Raw genomic sequence first — 21592 nt, 5'->3', positions numbered from 1 at the left:
GATGCCCACTGGCACCAAAAGCTTTCCATTGGCTAACCTCACCAAGAGCTGTCATAGTAACACAGTGGCTCTGACACCACCAATCAGTAGTGGTGCATGGGACAAAACTCAATCGCTCATCGATCTGCCTTTGCATTCACCTAATTGCATTTGCCTCCGACCCTCAAACTATGGCCAAAAAGCACTGACTAGAATGGCATTTCACGCCACAGTCTGGCGCTGTCTTTCACTGTCCTTTCGAACACCTGAGACTTCAGGCAGGTGAAGCAGGGGGTTCATTACAACCCTCACTCAGAGCTGATAGAGCCATCTGTGGGGAGAGGCTGGAGGCGGTGGGATTTTTCCATTACGGAAGTCGACACAGCACTGCGCGGATGAACATGGATAAAGCCTACAGGCCACCGAACAGTTCATTGACGTTTCTCTCAGCCTAAGAGCAGAGCCCATTGATCTGGGAAGGGAGGGGGTAGTGAAAGGGACAGAGACAGAGACAGACAGAGGAAGAGAGAGACAGAGGGAGAGAGAGAGAGAGACTCTGACTGTCAAACAGTGTCAGGCAAAGCATAGTTTCTGTCTCATAAGACACATGTAGGTGAGTTCAGAGAAACACTGAACAGGGGAAACAGGAATGAACAAGTGTTATATCAAAAACGTTCACGATAAGTGTGCACAGGCAAAGTAAATGAGATGGCGACAGTATATCTACACAGTACCTAAGTATGTGGCAAAAACACGGCTAAATGAGGATACTCCTTTGAATACTGTATCAAATAAGAGGGTCTTCTTCTCATTCAGAAGTATATTAAGCAATGATGTAATGTGGTAGAGTCTGGTGTTTATGTGTGTGCGTGTGTGTGTGTGTGTGTGTGTGTGTGTGTGAATGAGAGAGAGTGTATGAGTATGTGTAAGAGTGTGTGAGTGTGTGTGTCTGTGTGTGTGAAAACCAGAGTTCAACCAAAAAGCCACAGAGTAGTAGAATAAATACTCAGAATTACGAATATTATTTTTAAAGTTCACATTGGGCATGTTTTTGTACTTGAACCAACAGCATAGGCAAATTATCATAATCATCCAGTCAGAATGCATGGAATTGCTTATGTGATTGTCCACATAAATTGCTCAAAAACGTACTCTATTATCACTTTGAAACTGATGATACACAAGATTGTGGCCCCTTTTTTAGCAAAGTTGCTGAGTAAATTCCCTGCACATTGTTGTTTGAATCCTATTGATATCAGGCATCATTTTTCCTGCAGAACTTTAATCTTCTCTAAGCAAATTCAGCGTGACCATCCATGCAGAACACATGGAGTCATTGCTCAAAAAGTTCCCATATGTGGCCTCTCTGTCACTAAGTGTGAAGGGGAAGGACAGACAGCAACAAACTGCACATCAGCAACTGGTATCATCTTTGGCTTTGATCCTATTCATAATTTGCACATATCATATCCTCACTCTCATCTTCTCTTCTGCATGAAATGCTAATTATCTTCCCATACTCATAAATCTACAAAGGACCGTACCCAAAAGTACCGCAAGTGACGTGACTCTTATCATGTCTGGCTGTTTCCATTGGTGCTAAGATATTAGTGACATAAAGAACGTTGAACGCTTCATCCACCTTGGATGTCACCAGAGTACAGTCTGTTGCTTCTCTTTTAGAAACTAAAAGAAACTCTTCTGAAAACACCCACCATAACCACAAGACACAAAGCTCAGAGAATGTACCGGATGAGCAAGAGCCAGCGTAAAGATGCAAAGACTGCAAGTCTGACAGGATATCTAAAAGCACAGCTCCACTATGCAGCTGAGGCAAAGTATAAATGTCAGTTGCGCTTGCTTATCATAATCACGTTCTGTGTGTGTGTGTGTGTGTGTGTGTGAGAGAGAGAGAGAGAGAGAGAGAGAGAGAGAGAGAGAGAGAGAGAGAGAGTGTGTGTGTGTGTGTGTGTGTGTGTGTGTGTGTGTCTGTGTCTTTATGTGTCCGTGTGTGTGTGTGTGTGTGTGTGTGTGTGTATGTGTGTGTGTGTGTGTGTGTGTGTGTGGACTGAGGAAGGGACAGAGCTCTGAAGTTATAGGAGTTGTTTTGCATAACTGGCTGACCTCAGCACCGTACTGTATAGACATCTATTGCTGCTGACAAGTCTACCTACCTTGCCTTGACTCGTCATAGAGTAGGCTAGGCCTGTATGAGCAACAATTGTGCTTAAAAGAAACGACACGCGTCACCTCCAGTCAGAAATAATTAGAACAATTTTTAAGTTTTCAGATAAATAAGGCTACGTCAAATACAGCCAGTAAACATCTCTAACATAGGCTACACTATGGGAAATGTGTCTATTTCGCATTTGAATAATATCAGAAAATCAAGCATTGACTAGTCAGCGTTGTACTTTATAAGCTGTAAATTAATTTGTCCAAAAGAATGCAACTCTGGACTCTCTCTGTCTCTGTGTGTGTGTGTGTGTGTGTCTCTCTCTCTCTCTCTCTCTCTCTCTCTCTCTCTCTCTCTCTCTCTCTCTCTCTCTCTCTCTCTCTCTCGTGAGGTCGAGATATTCTTCTTTGCCCGAAGCAGTTGGACATTAGGCTCTGTCACGGTCCCTTTATCCAGCTATGGTATTCATGTCTTTCTTGTCTATCTTATAGTCCCATAACAAAGCTTTGCGCCACAGCTCATTCCTTGTCTCTTGACTAGCTTAAAGTTACAAGTAGCCCAAATCTAAACTGTCACATTTATGTGCATGCAGTGATTACTCTTGAAGGAACACGGTGTCGTGAAATTGTTACAGAGGTAGAACGCCATGTGGATCTGAACCATATGACAACAATTTACCAACACGTCTGTGTGAGACATGCTAGACTGTTTCTTCAAGATTCAAAATACAATCTACCAAAGTGACATTGGTCTACCAGGCAGAAAACATTAATAACATAGCATAATTCCTGAATAAAGCAACTTTGTATGACAGTAAACGTAGCCTACACAGCAAGTTGTGAAATAGCCTGTTCGAGCATTGTATTTTATTTTCACTTAGCTAGCCTATTAGATTACACTTAATTCTGGTTTATTCTAGAAAATAACATATGTTATGTCTGCTTTCATTTGATCAAATAAGATTGTGAAAAACCGCAGATTTGTCTCACCTAACTTGAGGTACGCGTCTCCCCCAGCACAGAACTGTACGTCAAGTCAGCCTCGTTAGTTGGTGCGCTTTGAAGATCCAGCGCTAGAGCTCACCATCGCCTCGACCCTATTGCTCTCGAGTCACGTGACAAATGACAGGTCGAGCGTGAATTCTCAAAAAATGACAACGATAAACTAGTACGCAGCTTTATCGCATATCACTGTGTGGCTCTATGGTGTACGTGTATTTTAGAAAAGGAAATTGAATGAATTCCTTCTAAATTATATTATTCAAGTATGTTGACCAGTCTCTCACAGCGCACAAGCCTTGCTGCGCAAATTCAGGAAAGCTTTTACGTTCTTGACGTGAAATAATTAAAACATTTGATTGGTCGTTCATGCACACGTGGTCTACCAAAACCAATCGGATTGAAGTACATCAGAACCCCTAAAACTTGTGGTGTCTGGAAATTGTAGTTCCTGTAAATGTGCCTTTCGTCCTTGTGGGAGGAAAGTTGACTTACAAAAAACTACAGTGGAAATCATGGCGATTGAATAGTAGTTGCATCAGCGCAGGCACCCGGCAGACTTTTCACAGCTAACTACACGCTGTAGGTCTGAGAAATAGCTTTCATTGGAAACAAATAATATACACTGTGAAAAGAAGAGAAGAATCTGTTTGAATAGGGGTAGATACGTCTGTATTGAAAACATGAAATTGTTTGTAAGCGAAGGTAATCCGCACTGTTTGAAAGTGTTGGCTGTATTGGAACTTACTGGAGTCAAATGCGATATTCAGCATGTGAACCACGAAGGTATGTTCAGAGCCCATTGCAAGCTAGAGTGAAATGTTGGATAGATAGCTTGTTGGTTATGTCGTACCAGCTGCCTAGGTGGTTAACCTTTCGACATTATTGTGTTATCTGTTTTCATTATTTAGACCAATCTGTACGTTCTTTGAATATTGGGGTAGTAGCCGAAGGCTGTCCATTCACTTAAATACACGTCACTCTGACCACTCGACTATTTTGACAGGTGTTGCTCTCTGTCAGCCAGTGACCCAACTAACTTATCCCTGAAAGTCCTTACTTAATTGTATGTTTGCTTAAAAATGACCGCACCTGACGATAGCACATTCTTAATGCAACGTGACATCTGGTCAGTCCTGTGTGTAGCTTGTTCATAGATAGATGGAAATAACTGTGTGAGGGACAACTCACAATAAGTTAATGGCAGCGGAAAATCATAATAACGTTACACCACGCATCCGCTAGCTGCCTCTAGAATGTGTCTACATTAGGCAACGAGGCAGTGTTTGCTTTTGTTTACAGAGGAGTCATCTGTTAACCTGGACAAAGATAGTAATAATGGAGGGGTGGGACAGTGGTTTACAGTGACGTTCATCTCTCTCTCTCTCTCGTTCTCTCTCTCTCTCTCTCTCTCTCTCTCTCTCTCTCTCTCTCTCTCACTCTCACATATACCCTTTGTGTGTTTCAGAGAAAGTGGTGCCATTCCTCAGTCGTCCAACTCTGCCTGCTCTACATATTCGCGGTGGCCTTTACCTGTTCAGCACAAATGCCATCTGCCAGTAAGCGCGTAACACCTTCACCATCATCAGATGCTTATCATAACTCCCTTGATTACAGATACAGTCACATGGTAACCATATATTTCTCAGAATAAGATTTTTGTCTCCCACAGATACTTTTATGAAGTCAGTGGAACAGAGTCCAACAAACAGAATAACCAGTGGCTGGAATGGGAGGCTACAGAACTTCAGGTACAGTTCTGTGGTACAGCAACTGTGATTCTCATGCAGCAAGGTAACACATCACTAATTATAATAACTAACTGAATATTCCCATGACAGCCTGCACTGTACCGTGCCCTCCACTTGGCGGTGGTGCAAGGAAAAACTGATCCAGCCAAAGCCCTCGAAGCTTCGCTTAGTTTCCTGGAGCAAAACTTGAGCAAAAGGACAATGGCATTCTTGACAGCAGTATGTTCTCTTTACATCATTCTGTGTTACCAGTCCACGTGGTCTTTGATTCTGTAACTAATATCCATTGATAGCAAATGCTTAACGTAGAGTACAAAGAAGATTGCTTACATTGTCTGGTTCTGTCCAACAGAGCTGTAAAGTGCATGTGTGTGTATTTTCAGGAGACTGTAGGAGTTGCAGACATTGTCCTCTGGGGAGCACTTTACCCTGCTTTCCTAGACAACGGTTTGAAGATGGGTAGGAAAGATTCTTCTTTGTTCATGTGTGGAATTGCACTGCATGCTCTTGTTGCCTTCAATAAAACAAATAGGGAAAACACTATTCAGCATAGATAAAAAACTATGATTAAAAAAAAAACATTCCATCCTCAAACTGTGACAACAATACTGTCATGTGAATTCTGCTTTAATTCAACCAGAGTTTAACAAACTACTTGTAAGAAGTTTAAAAGGTGAAGTGTGCTGAATACTTCTATGTTAACGTGTATCCCAGGTGAGCTGCAGTCCACGAAAACCTGGTTTGAACAGGTTGGGGTCCTGCCAGCCTGTGAGGCCTCCGCTCGGATCGTGTTTAAGGGGAAGGGCGTGGAGGCCCTGAAGGGATACCTGCAGAAGCAGCCAGCCCCTCATGGTACTCAGGTGCACAGAGACTCTCACACAAGCAGCAGTGGCACAGAGGTGAGGGAACCGGGTTCCAATCTCCAACACTTATCTCATTAACACATCCTGGTTGCACTTTGTTGTGTGTGGTTAGTTAGAAGTTGCACGGTGAAATAAGACATTGAAGATACTATTTAAACACCCTGTGTGGTGAGATATTGCTGGGTGATGTTTTCTGATCAATCGATTGATTATTGACTGATTGATGGATTGATTGAATTCCCCACGGACACATACATACAGACAGAAGACTCTGACCGAGTCATAACAGAGGAAGAGATGGAGGCAGCAGCTCAGATCTGGAATCAGCAGATTGACTGCCAAATCAGGCCTGAGAGGAAACATCCCATGTGAGCATATTTAATTTATATAGCACCAATATAGATCACCAGAGCATTTGCTATTGCATTTAAACAGTTTATATTCATACAATGCGTAAACACTGATGCCTTCTTGTGAACAGCCTTTGTATCTTTCTTGTCTGTTGGTCCAATTTTCTACATGTATATGGTTTAATTTGCAGTTTAATTACAAATCAACTGGCTAAATTTAATACAACTGGCTTTAATACAACTGGCTAAACATTATGTCTTTGTGTTTTATATTTAGAGATAGTGTGTGCGCGCTGATGAATCTGTCTAAAATGTGTGAGTTAAGCCTAGTGTCAGTGCACTGCTTGACAGATGTGTGTTGTCCGTCCCTCTCTGTAGTCTGCCGGAGGAGGGAAAGCGTAATGTCCTGATCACCAGCGCTCTGCCTTACGTCAACAACGTTCCTCATCTGGGAAACATCATTGGCTGTGTGCTCAGCGCGGACGTCTTTGCAAGGTGTTGCTCCACACCGCCAACCTTACAACCTCATTATCATGTTTTTCATATATTCGTAGAAAATATGTTTTTAAAGGGATAATCCGGAGTGAAATGCACTTTAGATCAATTTTTCGGACTATTGGGAGTACATACGTTGAGTTGACACCAAAATCATGTCATTCGGATGTATTTTGAGAAAGTTCGAGTTCACCGTTTTTAGCCAAAACTCGTTAGCCTGGAAGTGACCGGGGCAGGTCCTTTCGCCACTACAAAACGCTATTTTTATACCTCTTCTACTGTTCCAAACAACACTACACTTACGTGGTAGTGAGTAGAGGGTCCCTAAAGCCAAACCGAAGTATCCCCACGTCTTTATGTGGTCGGATAGAGAGTCCAGAATGAATTTAATCGAGTCAGTACCTTCCGGAAATGCCGCTGCGGTAGCTGCGCAACGCTTCAACAACACTTTACTAACATTTCCGGAAAGGTACTGACTCGATTAAATTCATTCTGGACTCTCTATCCGACCACATAAAGACGTGGGGATACTTCGGTTTGGCTTTAGGGACCCTCTACTCACTACCACGTAAGTGTAGTGTTGTTTGGAACAGTAGAAGAGGTATAAAAATAGCGTTTTGTAGTGGCGAAAGGACCTGCCCCGGTCACTTCCAGGCTAACGAGTTTTGGCTAAAAACGGTGAACTCGAACTTTCTCAAAATACATCCGAATGACATGATTTTGGTGTCAACTCAACATATGTACTCCCAATAGTCCGAAAAATTGATCTAAAGTGCATTTCACTCCGGATTATCCCTTTAAGGAAGACCTATTGTTGGTTAATGGAATGATTATCAAACATTTATTCATGAATTATCCTCTTCTAGAATATTTCTAGATGGAGATGTGGTCTAATTTGTCCAAGACTCCAGGCAAAGTGCAGCTTTTTTACCCAATCTTTTGTGCCTCCTCTTCTCTCTCTCTCTCTTCAGGTATGGCCGCCAGCGGGGCTGGAATCTGCTCTACATCTGCGGGACGGATGAGTATGGGACAGCAACAGAGAACAAGGCACGGGAGGAAGGCCTGACACCTCAGGAGATCTGTGACAAGTACCACACCATCCACAACAGCATCTACAAGTGGTTCCAGATCGACTTTGACTTCTTTGGCCGCACTACCACCCCAAGACAGACCGAGTAAGTGCCAGATGCGTATGTGGTTTTCTCTGGCTGTGAATGTCCTTTATTTTGCTGTTTTTCCTGTAAATGTATTTATGTGTGATTGTATTGATGTGATTTGGGATGAAATTCTTTCATCCTGTTATCTGTAATTCAAATCAAAATTCAATTTAACTCTTCTACTAAACTGTTGGTAGTTCTAAGTTTCCTTTATTGTGGTGATTTTCTGTACAAATTAAATTGAGATGAAATTCAATCACACTCCTCTCCTTTCTGATCCTAATCTTGCTTTTCCTCGTCGGCCAGGATTTCCCAGAACATCTTCTGGCGTCTCCATGAGCGCGGTTTCCTCATCGAGGACACGGTGGAGCAGCTGCGGTGCGAGAGCTGCCAGCGTTTCCTTGCCGACCGCTTTGTGGAGGGCGTGTGTCCCTTCTGCAACTACCCAGAGGCCCGTGGCGACCAGTGTGACAAGTGTGGGCGTCTCATCAATGCTGTGGAGCTGAAGGTCAGGGCTCATCCTTGATACATCCTTAATGCATGCATGCCCATAGACCTCCAAAGTTCACCTAAAAAAAGAACCTAAAGCTGCCATTTTTGCCCAAATAAGGAGATCCGGGTCTCCTTATATGGGCAAAGATGGTACCTGGATCTCCTTACATGGGCAAAGATGGCAGCTTTTGGGTCCTTTATGTAGAGGAACTTCCGAGGTCTATTTGTGTTTGTGGATATCCACTTCCACTCAATTTTCATTTCCCTTCAGTACGTCATCTGGGTCTGCGATATATTCACAGGTTTTCTCAAACCAAAAATGTGCAGCTCCAATCAGCACATTGAGGTTGTGCACTAGTTTGAGCATGACATACAGTACGTCACGACTAAACGTTAGCGATTGGTTATGGCAGATCCAGAGTACCCGCATTCAAGGAAGTTAACGCTTGGCAATGGAAAGAGTCCAGACTCTCTGTACGTCATGAAATATGTGCGAGAGTTTGGTTGGTCCAGGCTAATAATACTGTTATCTGTTGGAGAATGGTTCAGCACCACTGCTTTATAGTCCAACATAATGATCAAAATAGCCAGCTTGTTGGAACTGTTCTTGTAGTTTTGCACAAGTAAGGTCTTTAGGACTAACAGGCTGGAAATGGTAACGAAGCTATAAAACCTGATTTACACGGCCTTTTTATATGAACAGATCTGTCCATTTCAAATGTTACTCTGTTTTGTCCCTATCTATGCACATTCCGAAAATCTACTAAAAACAGATGAAATTAGTATAACAGAGAAAATGGAGGGCAGAGTATAGGCAGAAGGTTCAGTCCATATCCGTATCCTTATTTAACATTGAGGATAAATGACTCTTACCCAAATAAGGTTCACATGTTGCATTTTTATGTCTTTTAGAATATGAAAAACAGGATGGCAATAAATAAGACGAAAAAAGAACAGTAATTGCTTGGTCTCGGTTACAAGCGGGTTCGATTTGGGGCTGAGTGACAAAAGCTGTTTTATCTGACGGCATTGTCTCTTGGGGAAAGGGAATAATGCCAGGTTGTCAGAAACATATGCCCTCAGATGTTTGATGTCAGGGCTCATTTCTCTCTTTTCCTCCCCTCTGCACTCCCTCTCTCATCTGGTAATGTTTGTCATGTGTTTTCCCCACCACAGGAGCCCCAGTGCAAAGTCTGTAAACAAACACCCGTCATCCGCTCTTCCAAACATTTGTTCTTGGACCTACCAAAGGTTTGGACTCTTCTTGATTATTATTAGTATTTTTTTTTTTTGGTTTTGGTTTTGTTTGTTTTGTTTTCTAGCCGTCTGGCGTCTCTTCAAATGTCTTGTTATTCCGTGACCTGTCAGTGGAGGTTTTGCCTCTCCATGCACCATCAGGTTTGTGTCACTGTGTCACGCTGTTCCCCGTCCGTAGTTGGAGGCGAATCTGGAGCAGTGGCTGGACCGGTCGGTGAGCACTGGGGACTGGACGACCAACGCTCGAAACATCACCCGCTCATGGCTGCGGGACGGCCTGAAGCCGCGCTGCATCACCAGGGACCTGCGATGGGGCACCCCTGTGCCACATCCGGACTTCTCAGGCAAGGTTAGACCATTGGCCTCACCCAAGGCCCACACAAGGCTCCAACCTGAAGGTGGATTTTGAGTAGGCAGACATTTACAGGAAATGACTTTTATGCTTTCATAATATCCATAGTATTTTTGCTGTTGAGTCATTCTGTCTCTCCTTTGCCTCATAGGTGTTCTATGTATGGTTTGATGCGCCTATTGGTTACCTGTCAATTACTGCAAACTACACAGACCAGTGGGAGAAATGGTGGAAGAATCCACAACAGGTACTAAAGGATAACTGTATTTTAACACATCTTCTATATCTGAGCACTGGTAATTGATTCAAAATCAATATGGGACTTGTTAAATCTCATGTCGTATAAATGAATCCCTCCCATTAAATATTTAATCACATTGCAATGAGATCATAAAGCATGTTCACTTCAATCATTTCACCACCAGGTGGAGCTGTACAACTTCATGGCAAAGGACAACGTGCCATTCCACACTGTGGTATTCCCGTGTTCTTTACTGGGTGCTCAAGACAACTATACACTAGTTAACCACCTCATTGCTACAGGTAACCTTCCTCCATCCAATCAACCCAACTCAATAATGTGCACCTTTTTTGTTATAAATGGTTCACGAGAGTACTACATATGAGCAGTAGTTAAATTCCAGAAGGAGGCAGAACAGAACGGTCCGTGGGGTGTTCATTATTTCTCCTGCCGGAGGCTTGCTTTCAGGCTTCTGGGTCATGTCACTCATTTTTTTTTCATGGTGAGGAATTGTCGTCTTTCTTTCCTCCTTAGAGTATCTGAACTACGAGGACACTAAATTCTCCAAGAGTCGAGGCGTGGGGGTGTTTGGAGACATGGCCAAGGACACAGGCATCCCGTCGGACGTGTGGCGCTTCTACCTGCTCTACCTTAGACCCGAGGGTCAGGATGCTGCCTTCTCTTGGGCAGACATGGCCCTCAAGAACAACTCTGAGCTGCTCAACAACCTGGGGAACTTCATTAACAGGTTAGGAGCGGAAGTTGGCAGGCTTTGGGGAAAAAAATGTGTTTTGTTTCTTTTATCAAAAAAAATCATCTTTATAACCCATACAGTGTAGTAAATAAATAAATAAATATGTATATGTAACACCAACTTGTTTTTGATAAACCAGCCAGCTAGTAAATACTTTAACAACAATATTACATATTTAACAACAATATTGCATGTGATATTGTAGTAATTTAACATAGTGAAAAATGTCACATTATTTCACAGAAGAGCTGCATAGAATGGTGTTAATGTTATTAAAAGATAATCATTTCTGCCGTATCGGTCAGCATTGTTTGATTATCCCTACTCTCTCACTCCCACTTTCTCTGTCTTTCTCTCTCTCCCTCTCCACCCCACAGAGCTGGCATGTTTGTCAGTAAGTTCTTTGAGGGCTGCGTGCCTCAGGTGGTTCTGCAGATGGAGGAGAAGAGGCTGCTGGCTCAGGTGGGCTGGGAACTCAAGCAGTACATCCAGTTCTTAGACAAAGTCAGGTAAGACCACGTTGTGTTACCTCTGTCAAGGAGGTTATGTTTTCATCGGGGTTTGTTTGTTTGTCTGTTTGTTCACAAGATAACTAAAACAATTCTGAATGGATTTCGATTAAGTTTTATGGGAAGGTCTGAAACGATCAAATTTGGAGTGATCCGTATCACCGTCTGGATCCAGGAGGCGGTTATGTTTGAGGTCTGCGCTCTCTGAGTGCTTTTCCAGTTTGGATGTGTTTTACTTTGTACCGTTTTGCTAGAGCTTCTTGGTTTCACAACCTGTTTCCTTGAAATGGTGTGCAGCGGTCTTTGAGCTACATTTTCTACGGTCTTTGAGCTATATTTTCTCTTGTTTGGTGGGTGCGTCGGAGCTGTTGCCCAAACAGCAGTGATGTTTATGCAAACACAATTGTAATAGATAGGCAATTCACACAAGAAACAAACGACAAACTAACAAACACACTACTGTTTATATTTACTAAACATTTATATTTAATTAAACAACATTTTGTTGGGGGGGGGGGGCGCTATGGGGAAGCAGCTTCAGCGTCTGTCTACGTTCAGGTTCCAATCCTGCAGTCATCACTCTCTCTCCACTTCCTGTCACTCTTCACTGTGCTATCTGAATAAAGGCAAACAGGCAGAAAAAAAATATTCTTAAAATCAATTCATTTTTGCTATATTTTATCAGGGCTGGAGCTGGACACAGCCCACTGGTGTTATTCCTGCATTTGTATTCCTTGTATGGCCCATCTCACTCCCTGTCCATTACCCTGACAGGATCCGCGATGCCCTGAAGTGCATCCTGAACATCTCTCGCCATGGAAACCAGTATATCCAAGTGAATGAGCCCTGGAAGAAAATCAAAGGAAACGAAGCAGACAGGTGTGTCCCTTTACTTGGAGCTTGTCTGGTCATCTCTGTGGTAATAATGTTTATGAAGTGTTGACAGCTGTGTTATCATAAAGTTATATACACACACATTATAAGTCTACCTTAATAATGTAAATATGTGCTTATTGAATTTGTAGATAAAATGTAAAATTAAAAAAATTCTAGTATGATATTTATACAAATAATGACAGGCATTCTAAACTAGTGTAATCTGATGTGGCTGATTTGGATGATTGTTTGACTTTTTGGGTGATTGATTGATTGATTGATTGATCGATTGACTGACTGACCTTTCAGGCAGCGCGCAGGCACCGTGACCGCCGTGTCCGTCAACATGGCCGTTCTCCTGTCCGTCATGCTGGAGCCCTACATGCCCACGGTCAGCGAGACCATCCGCACCCAGCTGCAGGCACCGCCAGGCTCTGCCCACATCATGCTGCAAGGGGAGGGCAACTTCGTCTGCTCGCTGCCCGCTGGACACCACATCGGCACGGTAAGGCCCGCTTACTGGAGGCAGAGTCCCTGGGCACGGCACCTCACCCTGCCGGGCCAGTCAACACCCAGGGTTATTTATGGCGTCTCCTTTAATAGTGTGGAGCTCACGCTGCCAATTAGAGTAATTACCGGCAGCTGCAAAGAGGAGTCCCGAATTTGTCTGCAGATATGCCATGTACTCGATCTTCCAGATCTTCAGTTATGAAAAAAACTTTCACATTATAGGGTTCTTGAGTAGTTTGGGTTCCCTTTTTTTTAATTGAGAGCGGAAAAGACACATTTGAGTTATGTTCTAAATTGATTTTGTGTTTGTTTGTTTTATTCATTAATTTGCATCTGATCATCTCTCCATCCCCCCTTTTATTCTTTTGCAGGTTAGCCCGTTGTTCCAGAAGCTTGAGACTGAGCAGATCGAGACTTTAAAGAAGAGATTCGGAGGCCAGCAGGTCAGTTGAGAACTCTAGGGTTGTCTTTCTTTTTCTATCCTGTTATAGAACTATCCTGTTTCCTATAGTTTTATTCTATACCTAACATATACCCTCCCAAACAATCCCTCCATACAGCCAGAGGAGGAGGACACATCTAAGAAGCAGGTAGATCTGACAGCTGGGTGTGGAGATTAACTATTTATTTGCTGTGAGGTGTTGTTGCCCAACTAATTCAAAATTGACGACTGAATGATTAAGTCCTGGCCTGTGCGTGTGTGTGGTTGTGTTTGTACTGACAACGTCGTCTGTAGAGTATATGTTTTTAACATCAGTGTTTTGCCAGTGCTGTGCTTTAAGTGTTTTCACCATCCACAAACCAAGTGTGTGTTGTGTGATACGCCTGGCGTGGAACTCCATAGAAACACCACGCCCAACCCGCACTGGCACGTTTTTAATATTTCACAAGTGTTGCGTTTGTCATCTGCATTCTGCCATGAGCGCCATTTTGAGGTGTCCCTCAGCGCCATTTCGAGCGATTAACTAAACCCTGACTCCCGAGCTAACCAGAAAATGTATTCTACTGTGGAAGTTGCCAGTTCGGTGGCGAAAGCCCCCTAATGTCCATTTGCCGTTGTCCTTTCAGACTCCGACCGTCGCCCAGACAAACGCCGCCACCACAACCAGCGTCCCCGCTCCTACGGCTGCACCAGAGACGCCCATCATGGCCGACCCCGAGCTCGCCAGGCAACTGGCGGCCGCTGTCGCCGAGCAGGTAAGGGCCATGACTGGTGGACTGACAAGACGGGTAGGCGGGCGGCTAGAGTGGACTAATCATCACCAACTCTGCGGTGCCCGCCATTCCGCGTGTCGCTACCGCGCCGCCTCGCCTTCTCGCCACAGCGCTGCCTTGCGTTGCCACGTGAACCACTGGGGTGGGGGTGGGGTGGAGGGGAGGGACGTGGAGGGAGACCAGGGGTGGGGGTGGGGTGGGGTGGTGGGGCCGCACTGCGGCACAGTTTCGGTGTGAGCCGTTCCGACTGAAAGAATGCTCAAGTATTGCGTCTCCCCCAGCAGCGCTGTGATGGATTTCAATGCTGGGTTACGCTATGTAACATCCGCAGAATGTAAATAAATAACTGTTTCATCATTACTTCCATATGTGATGGTGATCACCCCCCTCACACACACCTCTCTCGGTAACAGGGTGAGAAAGTCCGAGCTCTAAAGGCCCAGAAGGCAGAGAAGGCTGTCATCGGAGCAGAGGTGGCCAAACTACTGGAGTTGAAGAAACACATGGCCTTGGCCGAAGGCAAAAACCCGGAACCTTCTCCTCAGAAAGGCAAGAAGAAGTGAGACCATAGCACGAGATAGTAGATGGAGACGAGAAGTCTTAATGATCAGAAATGGGTGGGAAGCAAGTATGAGGGAGGTTTGTATAAGGTTTTGGGATCATTGAGATTGAAAAGACAAAGCTGCATTCTGTAAAGGTCTACACGGGGGTTTAACGGTAAGAAGATTGGAGAGAGGTCCTCCGCTAAAATGGAGAAGACAACCACCATCAAAGCCGCAGGAATCCACTGGGGTGTTTTCCTGAGGCAACTGATGTTGGTAATGAAAGGGAATTGTTTCATAGCAACATCAATTCTTTAATGAGCCTTTTCAAGTCTATGTGAGTAGCGATGGTTAATGCAAGGTCTGGGCTTGGGTGTTTATTGGAAGAAACAAATGTATGGTTTTTGCCGTAAAATACAATTTTTAAAATTCAGGACATACTTCAGGGACTCCAGTTGTAAGCCCATATTATAAATCTGTCTTTTGTTGATCACATAGAGGAGCTCATACACCACGTTTAGTGCAATTTCCACAATAAACTTGTTTTTAATACAAAAAATCTGTTATCATAAATACTGCAGAATTCAAGAATAACTGTACAATCACAATGACAAATGAGCCGGCATCAAATGTTCCTTTCTTCCATGTTTTTTTTTTTTTAATGAATAAATGAGGGTTACACCGTACAACCGTGTGAATAAAAACAAATACAATGCAACTAACAGGTTTTAATCATAGTTACAATAAACATGCATGCATTGCTTTCACCTACAACTTACAGTTCCTATGAAAAGGTATATGAATAATATACATTTGAGCTGTGGATATTTTGAATAATGGCAGTAGGCAATACAAAAATAGCTGGTCGATCAGGGTAAACCATATATTGCAAATATTGCTGCCTCAATCTAACAGTTACAGAAAAAAATATTTCGACTACAACCTGCGCTGGTATTTTACTGCATGTTTTTCTTATAGAGATTACTACAAAAGCTTAACTATACAATAGATGGCGTTTTAAAAAAAAGGCCCCCACCATACACACTCACACACACTTGGATACCTTCCTGAGCTCCTGATCTTGGCGTGAACTAGGTATATTACAAATTTAGCCCTTGATATCAAACTAAAACGTTGAAAGTGGACAGTTCCGGAAGAACGGTAACAATGAAAATGCACTCTCCGCGCTCAAAAAACACATTACTCTTTGGACTCGCTATCTCGCCTTCATTTCGTTCAGTGGGCTACGATGTTAACTACGATAAGATAAAACCTTATGTTGGAACAATCGTACTTCCCGTCTACAGAACTACAATGCCAGTCTACTCAACACTTTTCCATTCTACCCCGCTCCATCGATCTCATAGTGCTCCATTAGGCATCGGTCTTCCTTTCGATCAGAAAGACTACATAGATCGATCAAGGAACACTTACAGGAAGCGGGCACTCAATATTCTCGCCCAATTAATCAACTCAAACGGGGTGTGTCTTCCTTGACTTCAGCTCAGTTTCACTTTCTCATCGCCCTTGCTTTCTCGAACATTCTAAATGGGAGACTCCTTTTGAGCAACCCATCCATTCCTCCCTTTTACAACTTGGTATTCTTTTCTTTCTTTCTTCCCTCTGAATATGCATAGCACTGTCACCTGTTCAACCTTTACTGTTGAGGTCACGACTTTTCCTGAAGCCAACACTCTGCAAGCTTTAAACCGTATCTCACTCTTTCGTATCTCACTCTCACATTCTCTTTCACTCTCACATTCTCTCCTGCTTCTGCACCCCCCTCACTTTCTGGTGTTAACAAGTCTTTCGATCAGGGCGCGGCGTGTTCGCTGGACTTCCTCGCCGAGCCTCTCGATCTCAGCCTTGAGCCGCTCGTTCTGGTCGGTCAGCTCCTGCACCTTGCGCTCGTTCTCCTGTTCGCGCTCGCGCCGGCTCTTCTTGGCGGACGATGAGGAGGAGGAAGACCCCGGCGACGCAGCCCGCTTGCGCTTCCCGGGTCGTGGCGACACCAGGAGAGCCGTGGACACGGGCGGAGGCGGGGGAGGAGGCGGGGAAGGCGGCGAGGAAGGGGGCGAGTGGCCAAGGCGGGCTGGGGACTGTGAGGCACATGACGACGATGAGGAGGAGGAGGAGGAGGAAGAGCAGTAGGAAGGGGAGCAAGGCACGGTGGGCGGCTCCTCCTCGCTGTGAGCGGGCGAGGGTGGTTGGCGTCGCGACGCCAGCTGCTGGTGGTGGTGATGGTGATGGTGATGGTAGCCGATGCCCGCTCCGATGCCCGCGCCACTCACCATCACCGTGCCGGTCTCCACCAGGCCCACCCCGCCCTCGCTCAGCAGCTCGAAGAACTCGGGCGGCAGCAGGTCGCCGCCCGAGCCGGAGCCGGAACCCTGGCCCTGCGCCTCTCCCGTTCCCCGCCGCTCCTCCTCCTGAGCCGGGGGGCTGAGGCAAGACACTGGAGCCTGGGTGGGCAGCGGCAGAGGAGGAGGGGGCTCCTCCATCACCCGCTGCACACCCTCGCCCCACGCCTGCCCGTCCGTAAGCCACGTCAGCGAGCAGCTCTCCAACACGTCCAGAAACTCAGGCTCCTTCTGCGGAAACGAGAAAAGCGAGAAAAGCCGTTAAACGTGGCCGCACATGAGGCGTAAACAACACGGCCGCATCAAATAACATCCTCGCACCCGGACAGGTAGCACTGTTATCGAAAATCACGAAAATAGAAACAATAGAAATAAAGTCAAATTAATCGATCGGCCACTGACCTCAGAGCAGGGCGGGGGTCGAGCCAGTTTGGCCCCACCTGCGTCAGAACCAAGGATATCCTGCAGGTCTTCATACCACGCCTCCAACTCTGCACCACACAACGGCCCCACTCCGGGGGGGTATGGTGGGGGCAGGTGCAGCCACTCCGCAGTCATCTCAGCACTCAGTCGCAACGCACAGATACTCTTCCACACGGTACACACTGGACCTGCGACCAATCACACACAACACACAACGGCAAAGGTGACGGAGGTGTTCACCGAAGCTGCCTTGTCGCTGACATTCACGTAATGGCCATACCAGGAGAGTAACCAATCGTACCACCTAAACTGAAATTTTGTTATTTGATTGAAAGCTTCTCTTCCCTCCCATCTAACTTCGTTGAGGCTTGGGAAATGAGGACCCTTGGTGGCCAAATGTATGAATTGCATTACTTGATACCCCTTCAAGGGTGTGATGAGTTCATTCAAAATGGAATTGGCAAAATGTGAATAACACTAATATCATGACATGTATAATATATAAAGATACAAAATAATTTAAATATTGTCATTTAAATTACTATTACGTGGAGGAAACAGCTGCTTACCTTTCAAATGTCCTTAATCAAGTTTGGCGATGTGTTGTCGGAGATAGTGTATCCCAACAATTCTGGAGGACAAAATGTAGAAGTGTGAATGTTTGCGAGAAAATGACAGCAAAGTGTTTGAAATCTGTGCTAATTCAAGTTTTAAATTATGTCAGTGTAACTGAACAAAAATTCTCATTATGGAACAAAACATGTTAAATCCTTCAAGAATATGCAATCCTTTGAGTTCTTGAATGTTGCTTAATGTGTTTTTCCCTGTGGAGAAGAGTTTGGACAGTGACTTGTCGGATGCCAAGGGATGTAGTCCACATGGCACTGTCATTAGTAGGGTAATATTGCAGCAAAATTTAGGTCATTTGGTTTTCATGTAAACAAAGACGCATTGTGTGTGCTCCAGGGCGCCCCTAGCGCGCGTCTGACATGACAGACGAAGCTTGAAAACAGCCTTATTTTCATTTTCCGCTCATTCCGAACCCCAGACAGTGCCACAGCAGGCCCACCTGGCTGCTTTGTCAAGTGGATTACCTGTTCTCAAAGTTGGCTTTCATTATGCCATCGTGTCAGGACAACAATATCAAGGCACTACAAGCCCTTTAGGAGCCTATATTATCATAACAAAAGTTTAATTGCGACAGTAATCTGTCGATCCATGTCAATTCTATAAAGGTTATTTCAGATCACCAGTGAAATCAATTCGTTGCTGAGTTTTACAGTCTGAAAAGTCTAGCCTATTCCCCACTCCCTTTCCACGTCCAGCCCACTCAGCAGTGTAAAGGAATCTTCACAGACATTTGTCGACTAGGCTACAGCCTAGCCACAGCAGAGAGGCGCTCCAGAGACACGTTAGATAAGTCAACCAGCTAGCAAAATCGTAAAACAAACTACGATTACGACATTCTGAACTTAGTTGTCACTCACACGAGAGGCTTAATATGCTGTTATTTATGATCTTGAAACTTTGTTTTTATGCGAGCTCTAGCTGGGATTAGGTTTATGCAGTCCATGTCTGCCAGCCAATTACGTCATGGAATCAAAGTGGACGGAGGAAACAAAGGCTGAGAACAATACTTAAAACTGCACAAATGTCACAGAATTTAGAGCGACTTTTCAGCAAAGAGTAATATAAGTGTATTCTGACAGTTCTTTGCACATAAATCTTACTTTTTATAACTCCATGTTTTGGCTCCGTTCAATGACACTTCAAACAATAAACAAGTACATTTCTACCAATCTGAAAAATAATTAAATGCGGGATGAGACTGCAACTCAAAGGTTTGACTATGAGATGTGCAGTAATTTGACAGTTCCTCGGCTGTCAATGATGACAAACTACCATCAATTAGCGGCTCGAAAACTTAAGTTCAGAGTCAAGAAGTGATAGCGTAGCCTACTTAACGTTAAGTATAAACATAAGCCATCGGCCACACATTAAACGTCTATAAAAGGTGCTGTCAAATTGAAATTGAGAAGACCAACTGTATTCCCAAAACAGATGTGGGAAAGTTGCCAAAATATTCACATTCTTGTTTTCCAAAAGGAAAAGACCATGATCACGCAGGCTACTCTAAACAGATTTCCAACCAACAAGTCAGTTACCAAACAAATACTAGACGAAATATTATGGCAATTGACTTACCCTTTTTCTTTTATTATGCCGTTTCCTCGACTGTCTTGGATTCGGGGTGTGAATATATTTTTGTTGAGATTGGTGACAGCACATGTTAACCATTGTTCAGTATAAGCCACTGAATGTGAATTTCGGAAACTCCCGGAGACCTTTATAAGGAGTAACGCCAACCTAACACGGTGGGGAGGGCTGTCATGCACAACCAAACCTCGAGGTTCGCAATCACTGTGAGACTGACGTGTAGCGTCACCAATCCAGAACAAAAAACGAGGTTCTTTTGCTTAGTGACATCCAATGAATGTGAGTTTTTATGAGGAAAAGGCAGGCCTAGATGACTTTGCTAGTTGTCCCAATCTGGGTAGTTTGTGTGATAAGAAAGATGTGATGCAGTCATAAGACGGCCAGGACGAATTTGGGGCGTATGGGAGTCACATGAAAGGAATGATGCAATGCTTGGCAACCGGTTTCTAGTCGGAGATAAGACCAGCAGAAGCTGAACATGTTTTATTTAACAGGCTTTCGTTAAAGCTAAATCTAGACAAACTACCCATGTTGGAAAATGTAAAAAATTCTAATTCATTTTGCTAGCGTTCGCAATTCACATGCAAAATACCTTGCAATATTAATGCTTCTCTGAGCACAGTTTTACGACAAATTTCCATCAGTTTGCCTCCTGGGGCTCTTGAAGTATACTATACCACTGACGAGTTTAATTTAGGGTCGCTGTTCGATGTTTTGTTTTCGTTATGTGATACAATGTCGCTGACATGGCGCGTGGGAGCACTTGAAAGAACGTTCCAATGAAGTTTGACTTCCCGTCAGACCTTCCTTTAGGAAGTAGCCCCTCAGTGTGGGAGACCGAACCATGTGGAAAATCGAGTGTTTACTTCACGTTAGCATATTGACATTTTGACTCTGGAAAATGACCATCTGATTGAAAATGATTAATTCCAAAACAGTGTTATGTGCTGTTAATAGCATATTAAACATTACATTGTAGCCTAAACTCTTTGGTCGTTGATTAGATAAATTATTGGTAGTAGCCTAGCCTATAACACTTGTAACCTTATGACATACTGTCATTTCTTAAAGGATGTCAATCTCCTCTGACCTATTTGCCTTATTTTCCTCTGGCCCTACAGCGCAATGCACGTCTGGCGCCTTTGTCTTCAATTAACTAGGAGCAAATTCCAAAGGTATAGCCTATACTTGTTGCCACTCCTTAAGAACTGAGAAAAGTTGCCCCATTAGGTCCAGCTTGCCATATACCTGTCTGCTTCAAAATGTTTAACTTTATACAAAAAAGGCCAAATATTGACTTGGTCTGTTCAATTGACCTTATGGTTTCATGTAATCTCATTAGGCTGCTTTTCAAACAAGAAAACATCAGCTAAACAACAATTGAGTAGCCTACTTTGAGATGCATGGTGCAACGCGTGCCGTTTATTGCCTAGCAACAGCGCAAGTGGGATGAGCGCAAGGTTAGCGAATAGAAACCTCAAATACTGTCTCCAGGAGCATGGCAATGTTGGAGAGGAGACACTATTAGCACGTCACGAATTGAGTGGCTGTTGCTGAGTAGTAAAGCTTACCCTCTCCCCTGGCTAATGGTTATCACCTCTCAGCTTTAAGTGCCATTGGTGGGCCATTGTTTTTTTCAGTCAGCCTTACACATGGTAGTGTTTGTCCAACTATTCAAACAGTACCTGCTGTTTCTATGTGGCATGAAGCAGTATTGTGTGCTGGATAAAAATAAATAAAACTTGATTCAAAGTTGTACACTGTATTTGTCATGTTTTTTGTTTGTGAGAACATGGAAAGTAATGCTAAAGTAAGTTCACACAGGTGAAACTTGCACTTTTTTCTCCCACATTCCAGCAGGTTTAAATGCAGGCAATAACCTTATTCTTCGTCCCTTACATCCGTGATTGCCCAGTGTCGTTATTAAACCCACTTTGATAGGGATGGCAGGGTGTGTCTTCAATCCCGGAGCCATAAAGTGCTAAACATTAAAGTAGCCTACCGTTTGAAAGCGTATAGTAGGTTAGAAACAACAGCACTAATGTTGTCAATAATGGTAATAAGGCTGTAATAAC

The 21592-nt window shown here is 44.0% G+C and overlaps 3 protein-coding genes across 8 annotated transcripts in view; 1 reads left to right on the top strand and 2 right to left on the bottom strand.

The window, feature by feature from the left end:
* Positions 1-3214, bottom strand: part of arhgap9 (Rho GTPase activating protein 9) — a 42629-nt gene extending 39415 nt beyond the window's left edge. For all 5 annotated transcript variants that reach the window (XM_062545837.1, XM_062545838.1, XM_062545839.1 and 2 more), the window contains exon 1: positions 3145-3214. The gene's annotated coding sequence lies outside the window, so the exon portion shown is untranslated. The remainder of the gene's footprint in view (positions 1-3144) is intronic.
* A 498-nt stretch (positions 3215-3712) lies between these two features.
* mars1 (methionyl-tRNA synthetase 1) lies at positions 3713-15235 on the top strand. 2 transcript variants are annotated; one of them, XM_062545834.1, is made up of 22 exons: positions 3713-3939; positions 4622-4712; positions 4826-4904; positions 4995-5123; positions 5288-5363; positions 5619-5803; positions 6029-6135; positions 6496-6612; positions 7584-7787; positions 8076-8277; positions 9438-9512; positions 9697-9867; positions 10022-10117; positions 10296-10413; positions 10646-10859; positions 11243-11374; positions 12149-12253; positions 12560-12755; positions 13132-13203; positions 13321-13350; positions 13829-13957; positions 14389-15235. In XM_062545834.1, the coding sequence occupies exons 1-22, from the start codon at positions 3837-3839 to the stop codon at positions 14536-14538; spliced, it is 2781 nt and encodes a 926-aa protein (XP_062401818.1). In that variant the 5' UTR covers positions 3713-3836; the 3' UTR covers positions 14539-15235. The 2 variants fall into 2 exon arrangements, with proteins under 2 accessions (XP_062401818.1, XP_062401819.1); XM_062545835.1 differs by lacking the exon at positions 13321-13350.
* Positions 15161-19613, bottom strand: ddit3 (DNA-damage-inducible transcript 3). Its single transcript, XM_062545836.1, has 4 exons — positions 19506-19613; positions 17870-17931; positions 17280-17488; positions 15161-17108 (listed from the first exon to the last, which is right to left on the bottom strand). Exons 3-4 carry the CDS (start codon positions 17433-17435, stop codon positions 16302-16304), a joined length of 963 nt encoding a protein of 320 aa, XP_062401820.1. The 5' UTR covers positions 17436-17488; positions 17870-17931; positions 19506-19613; the 3' UTR covers positions 15161-16301.
* Between the last annotated feature and the right edge of the window lie 1979 nt (positions 19614-21592).

This window comes from Sardina pilchardus, chromosome 9 (genome assembly GCF_963854185.1).
Source record: "Sardina pilchardus chromosome 9, fSarPil1.1, whole genome shotgun sequence".
Lineage (NCBI taxonomy): Eukaryota > Metazoa > Chordata > Actinopteri > Clupeiformes > Clupeidae > Sardina > Sardina pilchardus.
The sequence above is the reverse complement of the archived record's forward strand: the minus strand, read 5'-3'. Positions and strand labels throughout refer to the sequence as shown.